Source organism: Prunus mume, linkage group LG2 (genome assembly GCF_029339155.1).
Source record: "Prunus mume cultivar Tortuosa linkage group LG2, ASM2933915v1, whole genome shotgun sequence".
NCBI lineage: Eukaryota > Viridiplantae > Streptophyta > Magnoliopsida > Rosales > Rosaceae > Prunus > Prunus mume.
Genome location: NC_142699.1, coordinates 20,552,909 through 20,562,033, shown reverse-complemented (window position 1 = coordinate 20,562,033; position 9,125 = coordinate 20,552,909). Strand labels below are relative to the sequence as shown.

Below are 9,125 nucleotides of genomic sequence, written 5' to 3'. Positions count from 1 at the left end.
TTATAAGGCCTTTAGATGAGGTCCTAACCAATTTGATCCAACGATTAAGAGATAGGGACTCAGATAAAGCCCTCACTATAGAATTTTACATCACATCAAAGTAAACCTACCTAAAATTGGAGTCATTCTATAGTGAGGGCCTTATATATGGCCCTTAGGTGATGTCCTATTTATTAAACGTTAGATCAAACTAACTAATTTGATCTAACGACTAACCAATTTGATCCAATGATTAAGAGATAGAGCCTTACATAAGGATCATATATAAGGCCCTCACTTTAGAATTCTTGCCTAAAGTTGGGCTCTGGTATTGGGCCAGCGGTTTGTTTGTTTTTGGGTCAACTCAAATTTGGGCTCCCTCCGAATAAATAAAGTGAACCCACCTAAACGTCGTCGTTGTGTTCCCTCTAGTTTCGTGGATATCTTTCCATTTCCCCGTTAGATTTGCAAACTTTCCAATTTAGCAAAATTTTCAGGTGATTTCAACAGTGAAAGCAGAGCTCAGCTCACAGTCGTTAGTAGAGCAGAGCAGAGAGCCAAATGACTCTGTGACTGAAGCACAATACTCATAGACCCTCTTCTTCTTCTTCTTCTTCTTCGTCTCCTTCGTCGTTTCCTGGTACTTCTTATTTTCCTTTCTCATTTTTCGTTGTTCGGTAATGGCGGGAGGCTTTAGGGTTTCCAAGTACTGCATTTTTGGGGAATGCTTAGATCGAATGGATTTGGTATTTCATTTGCTTTGAATTTTCTTTTCCCTCTTCATATTTGTTTATCAAATCATACCATCCTTACGTTTATTGCATTTTGTGCATTCTTCCAGTAGTTTTATGTTTAACGTTATTTCAGTATATTTGTATATGTTTTTGTTTAAAACTTTTTTTTCTTCTATTTCAAGTTGAGGGTTTATATTTTAGCTAGAAAAGCTTTCAATTTTGCGTCCTTGTGGTATATTCATTATTCATATTTATTGTAAAATTTCAGTTTAGGTTAACTAGTCGAAGATTCCATGTTGTTTAGGACCCAAATTTTTGTTCCTAAATGGATGTTGCGTTTTAGCTTTTTATTCATCTTAAGAAGATCAACTGCTCTTTAGCTACTATCATGGCTCAACTTGTGTATATACATGCAGGTTTCTACAAATTAAGTTTTGCCGGCTGTCTTTGACTTTTCGCAATGGGAAAAACTCCTGGAAAATGGATCAAGAATTTGCTTCTTGGAAAGAAATCATCCAAGTATAGTTTGTCCAAAGGAAGAGAGGTATTGCTAAGCTGCACATTGCTTTGCAATCAATTAGTATTCTGATTAAACAGCACTAAGTTGAAAAGGATACGAAGTTGTAATTTCATGTTGAGTTAACCTAGGGAAAAAGGAAAGCCTGTCAATTGAAATTGTTCTATATATTATGTCATTGTGGCCTATAAGATGGCTGGTTGTTTAAGTAATTTATTGATTGAGCTTTTTTTTTCCCCTCAATAATTTGGTGAATGGATAACAAACTCTTGAGAGTGACCGTTTGAGTTAGTTTGTTATGTCTATTTTCTTTGGCAAGTGAATTGTCATGTTATATCTTATTAAGCAAAAACATAAACCTGGAAGTTCAAATTTCATATTACACTATAGTTTTAAATTTCAACTCTTAAATAATTTTGTAGTTTTGTTATTTGTATAGTTGTTGCTGGTCATTAAGTTCTAATTTGCAAATCTGATTATTGTGCACAGAAATCTACAAATAAAGGGAAGGCAATTGTCTCTTCAAAGTTATCTGTGACCGAGTTAACTGTGAGTGCTCCCCTAATATCACCACCATTAGTTTCACCACCAGTGGTTGGGACTGGTGCTAGCAATGCAGTAGACTCAGAGATCAGTGTAGCTGCCAAATTGCCAAATGATGGGATTATTCTTTCGTCTGTGAAGGAAGATGGCCAAACACAAGCTATCTTTAATTCGACTTCTCAGGAAGATCATGAAATAATCAAGCAAGAGCAAGCCGCCATAAAGGCGCAAAGTGCTTATAGGGGTTATGTGGTACTTTCCTCCCATAGATGTTCTGCTTTTGCTTGACAATTATTATTATTATTTTTTCACATTTTCTGTTGTACTTCTGTGAGATGATTTAAGTAACTGATGAATTTATTTTTGGCAACCTTCCAACCACTAATGCTTTCTATTATCTTTGAAGGCTCGCCGTGCATATCGAACCCTTAAGGGCATCATAAGGCTGCAAGCACTTATTCGTGGTCACTTGGTTAGAAGACAAGCTGTATCCACATTATTCTGTGTCCAGGGGATTGTCAAGTTGCAGGCTCTGATTCGTGGTCAACTTGCTAGACATTCTGATATTGGGGTTGAAGTGAATAAAACTCATCTGGTAATTTCTGGTTACTTTTCAATTGGCTCATGCATTGACTGGAGCTTAGTGATTCATGCTTTTTGACCAGAGCAAAAGCCTGCCTTTGTATTCTTTTATTCATAGTTTTTTTGTTGAAATGAATATGCCAATATGATTTTTGTTATGTGTGAATCAGGGTGATTTATCTGAAGTAAGTGCATCTTCCCATGTGGAGAGGCTGTCAAAAATTGCTTTCGTTCAAAAGGTGAGATTACATTAGTATTGCCCAAGATACGGTTATTTTGTTTATTTGATATTCATTTCTTTGGTTCTTCATTACGGGAAATATACTGAAATTAACTTTGGTTTATAGAGTAACACAATCTATGACAGGGATTTTCCTTCTCACTATTGTCAGCACTGTGCTCTTGTTTCACTCTATTGGGGAATAGTCTGGTATTGTATATGCTTGTATTACTTTTAATGATGTTCCGCCAATTTAGATTATCATGTAGGGAAATAACCATTGTGTCCTCAGCCTAAAAGAGATCCATGCAACTTATGGCTCCAAACACCAGTTCTGAAACTAAGTTATGCCACTTCCATTTTAAGCTTTGATCTTAAAAACAGGAGCATGATGCACAATCTATGCCTGCACCTGTTTGTCACTTTTACTGCTGGTCTGTATTGGCCATTTGATTGCCAGAAAAAAGAAAATGGGCATTTGATTATAAATTTTCACTTTCAGCTTCTGGCTTCCTTGCCTACTACTAGTCCTCTACGTCTCCAATATGGTCCAGAGGAACCTAATTCGACCTGGGTGTGGCTTGAGCGCTGGACCAGGTCATGCTTTTGGGAACCTATTTTACAACCAAAGAAAAATCTCGATTCAAGGTCTCGTAGGAAGCATGAGAAGGGTCAAACAATAGAAACTGAAAAAGCCAGGCCAAAAAGAAGTGTGCGGAGGTTGTCCAATACAAATGTTGAAAATGGGTCAAAGAGTGCCACTCCAGATTCTGAAAAGACTAAACGTAATTTGAGGAAATTCTCTAGGCATCCAGTAAGCTCAGTTCCGGAACATCAACAAAATGAAGTTGAGAAGGTTAAAAGTAATGTGAGAAAATCTTCTGATCCCAAGAAGGGGGTTTCTGATCGGTCAGTAGTTGGTGATGAGAGATCAAAGCACAGTACGCTGAAGAGTTTGGCTTCTGCTGCTCCTGATGATTCAGAGCAGGGTACTAGTGAATTTTCCGAGAAAATGAAACATATGGCAGTTGCAGTGTCAAAACACTCCGATCTAGAAGGAAGTGTGGATCTGCTGTCAGCAGAAGAACCAATGGAAAAGTTAGATGACCATCCTTCTGTTGACGTGCTGCCCATGGAGAACAACGTCAGAAATGAAGACAATCCTTCTGCTGAGATGCAACCCATGGAGAACAATGTCAGAAATGAAGACCATCCTTCTGCTGAGATGCAACCCACAGAGAACAATGTCAGAAATGAAGACCATCCTTCTGCTGAGATCCAACTCATGGAGAAAAATATCAGAAATGAAGAACTTCAAGCAATAAATGAGGTGCCAAACTCTGGGGACCACTTTATTAGCAATGAGGATAAGAAAACAAGCCAGAGAAGGGCTTCTTTCCCTGTGAAGTTTGATCATCAGGAGAATGGTGTTCATAACACACCAAGAGTCCCAAGTTATATGGCACCAACTGCATCAGCAAAAGCTAGGCTGAGAGGACAGGGCTCTCCCAGGTTTGACCGAGATATGGTTGAGAAGAATGTTATAACCAGGCGGCATTCTCTGTCTGCTTCCACCAACACCAAGTTAACTTCCCTTTCCCCACGAGCACAGGGACTGGTTCAAGCAGCTGGCAAAGGAGTGATCAGAAGTGACAGATCTTTATCATCTTCTAGGGATGGTTTAGGTAAGTTGTGAACTCGAGGAGTTGCACCATGTGCTTTTCAGTTCCATGTCTTGTTGGCGCTTCTTTTTCTTCTTAATTTCCATTCCCCTATGCCCCCAACAAATTTCGAAGCTCTCTTGCACATGTGTTTGTCCTTCTATACATGACACCTATCTGTTCAAGCATTTATTTGCTCATGCTAGTGTAAGTTGGGGTATTTTCAGGATGCACATTGACCCTTTGGTCTCAGGGTCAGAGAAGACTATGTTGAATTTAAGCAGGGCATATCAATTTTGTATAGTTTATATAATAAAATCGTGTACAAAATTTTTTGCTTGCTTCCTTATGGATCACATGTCTTGGTCATCTGCTGTATAAAGTTTCTTATGTTGATTTTATTAGGGAAAAAACATAGGGAGTTTCACTAAAACACCCAAAATGGAGGTTGAAATTATAAAAAAACCCAACACCAAAAACACTTTATAAACACACCCAAAACCCATCATTACACACACTCAAAACCCATTTATAAACACACTCAAAAAGTTGACTTTGGGGTTGATTTTGGGTGTGTTTCTATGTTTAAATAGTGCTTGGGTTTTTTTATAAATACATGTCTAGGATTGAGTTTATTTATAAATTTGTAAAAAAAAGATATCAGTCTAATAAATTGCTTGGTGTCATTGGACCATTTGAAATTTATGGTATGCTTTCTAATTGTCCTTTTATTGTGGGTAATGCCAATTTCAGATAAAGTAATCCAACCTGAGTGGAGGAGGTGAATTCGGACGCGGTATTGCTCCATGGAAATATTTCAAGAGAAAAAATATCAACTCATTTCCAGTTTCTGGTTTTATTGATGTTGTCACCAAGGTATAGTTGAGACCAAGATTGATTTGTTGTGTAATCAGTGTTCTGAAGTGCCTAGTTTGTTCTCTTACTTAGCATTAGGGGTTGATTTGATAGGTCTTGGTGTTTGGATAATTTGTGTTAGCCTTGATCCTTTGTGATTTTCCGTGTCATCAAATTATGTACAAATGTGAGAGCTTCAAGCCTTTAAGTTTCTGGTTTTCTTTTGCATGTTAAACACTCGGGGTTTTCTATTGGAAATTGATATTTTGATGCCAGAGGCATGTGTTCATGATCTCAATATACTACCAACTGCAATGCTCATAGATTACTGTTATAAGGCCACAGTGACATTTACCAGAAAGTCCATTGCTTATGCAATGATTTTATTATTCTTAAAATCTTTTTCTTAGAGGTTGAAGTGCAATATTTTACACCTCAACTAGTCTAGCCTCAATCTGAAGCCACATCTCTAAGATGTCTTCACAAAGAGGTTTCCCTCATATAACGCAGAAAGCATAGAGTGAAGTCCCAGCTGTCCAAGTAGGGTGAAACTTGGCCAGGCCAACTGAATACCCACTTCCGACGTAAATACACCCTTAGCTTGCTGAAATACCCCCATATACTGGCACCAGTGTTATACGACCACAAAATTCTTCCAGAGTGTGCTTTCATTGCATAAATGGGACCATTCGAAGCTGCAGACCCAGCAAAAAACAACGCCATTAGCAACTGTGACAGGTGCTTGGGCAGTGTCATTACTAGGGTTTGCAGTTGTCCACAAAATCTCCCCTGAATCTGCATCAAGAGCTACCCGTGCGCCAGCTGTTGTTGTCTGGCTTGAAGGTGCAAGAGTGAAGTTTTCTCGGTCGCCGTTGGCAATGTTTGTATACACTCTTCTCCCATCTGTGGCTGCACCCCATATGCCTCCCCCTTTGCTGGCACCCGGACCCGCCAACTACAAAGTCCAGCAAATTTATTAGCCTCCGAGTATTCCACACTGATTTTACCTTAAGCGAAACACAAAACCCAACTCCTTTAGCAACTCATTTTACCTTAGACCAGACTATCGTTTCATTGTCACGTTCTAGTGCCCATGCAAACCCGCTTTTCTGCACGGCAACTACGACATCACGCCTTGTTCGGTTAGGGTGTATGGTGAGCAGCATGGGTGCCTCTCCGAAGTCGGCATCCAGATTAGGTCCCGGTGGGCAGTCAGGGTTGTTTGGTACCAAAGAAGCAAAATAGAAAACATCATATCCGCCAAGTTGCCTGGACCATACAATCCTCCCAGAATCCAAATCCAACGCCAGAATTGAATTGAAGTTGATATATCTGGACCACTGCACTGATCAGGATGGGTAGGTTTTCCTCTCTGGTTATTCTGCCTCTCTTGACATTTGGTCACCTCAGGTGGAGCTGTGTAGAGGTTCCCAGTAGCCACATATACATGTCTCCTGGATATATCAATGGCGGGGCTGCTTCCCCACACTGCAGCTCCTGAGTAACCTCCCAATCTACCACCGTTGTCCAGTAGCATATAAGTCCGCCATAAGATAACCCCGGTTCTAAGGTTGAGCTTCGCAACGCTACCCCGGAAATTGCAACATTGTGCCGCTGGTAACCCTTCTTGCAAAGACACCCCAACATAAAATGCACTGCAAAATTGAAAAATACATTGACAAGCCTAAAATACGCAGAACAATATGTAAAAGTTGAAATATTTGAGTGCTTGATTAGTGTACTACTAACCCTAAGTGTACGGTTCCGGACATGGTGATAAGAACTCTTGGACGTGGGTCAAGTTGAGTTGACCACACAAGCCTCCCATTTGATCGATCAACAGCAATCACAAGAGAGGTCCATAAATTCCAACGATCAAGAGGTTACCGGCTATAGTTGGGGTTGATCTTGAAACGGTGACGTTCACAACAACTCCTGTTCCATTGAGTCCAGTTAAGGCACCAAGGTTCTGCTGCCATATTAAACGACCAGTGAACGCATCCACAGCATACAAATATCCATTCCATGAAGGAAAATAGACCCTTCCATCAGCTACTGCCGGCGTCGCAGATATGTCTTTACCAGCGAAAAATGACCATCTTAACCTCATGTTTAACACTGTCCTTGGGTTGATTAGCACTTCCCCAACAGCGTTCCTTCTGTTGGTAATGTCACCCCCGTGATTTGTCCACTGAAAACATATAATCAAAATTAGAGCAAAACAAACATCACATTCGAAGAATTAAGCTTAATTAATTAATTAATTAATTGGTACTTACAATGGCGTACGTGGCATCAAGAAGTGTAAGCCAACATTCCACCATGACGACCATTTTAATGGTGTGATGGCATTTCATCAGATTTTGTTTACAAGCCATGGCTGGTGAAATGGTTCTCTTCTCTCTGGCTATGGATTATATAAGTTTACGTGCTTGCTACTTTGGGAACCATTAAATCGGTACCAGCTCTACTTTAACCCAACTTTTTCCTAAGTATGTCAACCGCTCCCATCTACTTACACCCAACTTGCTACTGGAAATCTAAATATTCCAGAAAATACCCCCATTAAGACCCAAACCAGTTCTTTTAGTAGACCTTTTCTTGTCATTGTACATTAGGGTAAACTAAATTAGGAAAAAAGTCAGGTTTAAGTAGCCCCACTCTAAACAAGCTATAATTAAGTTCAAAAAGAGCTGGTTACATTGACTGAGTTTCAGCTGCTTACCGGGCCAAAAGAGTTATAAGTTACAGAATTTTGGTCAAAAAAGCTTACTGTATTGAGGAAGCTGCCTTCACTCCATGATGTCATCATATAATTTCTTTCACAAGCTTCAATATTCTCATGTCATCCGGGCTTTTGAGAAAACAAGCAGGGAAGTTAATGAAAACATGGTTATTTTATATTGGGCATGAAAGAACACACAATTCAGAAGCATGATGACCTGCAGAGAAATTAAGAATGTTAATTAAAAACCGAACTAATCACAATTAGACTAACCACTTTGGTATAATCAGCTGGTCAGGTGGCAACCAGAGTTCCCCCAAACACTTCAGTGGGATGGCATGCATGGAATTTCACCCTCAGTTGAAGGGTTTTGGAAAGCTTGATCCGAGTGAAGTGGTCAGGGAAACTCTAGGGGACAACTGACTTTCATTCCCTTTGATCTCCGTTTCGCTTGTTCAATTTGGTTTCTGGGTGAGCAAATATATGCACCCCATATTTATAACCTAAGGCTCTCATGAGTTCTAACTTTTCATGATTCTTAGATTAGATTTTTAGGTGGTCTAGGAGAACCATTGGAGATCGAGAGAAATTTGCAGAAGTGGGATTTTGGGCTGCAAATGAACCTGGTCGCAATTGTGGGTCAGAATCAGATTCAGACGAAGGGTTTGAAGAAAGATATATATATTTGAGGGGGGGTCATTGTATATATTCTCATTGAGAGAGCTATGTATAAAACACAAATTAATCCAAGCCAGATATGCATTGACTTTATTCTAAGATATTTATGCTCTAAGGTATCAACGTAGGGATACTTAGTTATAAAAATTGCATTTAATTAAGGGAACTGATTTTTCCACTCATCTTTTCTCCACTTATACTCTCTTTTGTTTTGTTTTGTTTTGTTTTTGTTTTTTTTTATAAATACTTTTTAATTAATTTTGTTCTTTTTTGTTCTTTTTCTTTCCTATTCTACACCTATCCTATAGTAATTTCTTTTTACTTCACTTTTATATTATTTATTTTTCTTTATACTTAATTTTCCAACTTGCATTCTATTTTCTTTTTCTTTATGCTGTTAAATGAACATGATAATATTTTTATTTTATTTTTAGAAGACCTATAATGCTTAATGAAGTTGATAAAAAGTTGAATTAGGCATTAGAAAAAAGAAAAGAAGGGCATAGTCGGGGAGGGGAGGAGTTGCACATCAATTGTAGAAGTGGGAGCAACCCAACAACCATGTCAGTCTCTATCCCAAACCATTTTCCCCACCGACACCCAAAGGCCCCAACTCTCCAAGCCACACTTA

The 9,125-nt window shown here is 39.0% G+C and overlaps 1 protein-coding gene and 1 pseudogene across 3 annotated transcripts; one reads left to right on the top strand and one right to left on the bottom strand.

The window, feature by feature from the left end:
- Positions 1-440: 440 nt before the first annotated feature.
- LOC103321622 (protein IQ-DOMAIN 29) lies at positions 441-5,366 on the top strand. Of its 2 annotated transcripts, none has more exons than XM_008223448.2 (7): positions 441-619; positions 1,130-1,257; positions 1,720-2,025; positions 2,180-2,368; positions 2,526-2,594; positions 3,078-4,260; positions 4,990-5,366. In XM_008223448.2, exons 2-7 carry the CDS (start codon positions 1,174-1,176, stop codon positions 5,019-5,021), a joined length of 1,863 nt encoding a protein of 620 aa, XP_008221670.2. In that variant the 5' UTR covers positions 441-619; positions 1,130-1,173; the 3' UTR covers positions 5,022-5,366. The 2 variants fall into 2 exon arrangements, with proteins under 2 accessions (XP_008221670.2, XP_088901979.1); XM_089045853.1 differs by having other exon boundaries at positions 441-725.
- Positions 5,367-5,441: 75 nt separating this feature from the next.
- LOC103321695 (uncharacterized) lies at positions 5,442-8,721 on the bottom strand (annotated as a pseudogene). The gene is made up of 4 exons (XR_001677273.2): positions 7,371-8,721; positions 6,841-7,282; positions 6,144-6,746; positions 5,442-6,046 (listed from the first exon to the last, which is right to left on the bottom strand). The product of XR_001677273.2 is annotated as an uncharacterized LOC103321695 (transcript).
- Positions 8,722-9,125: the final 404 nt, after the last annotated feature.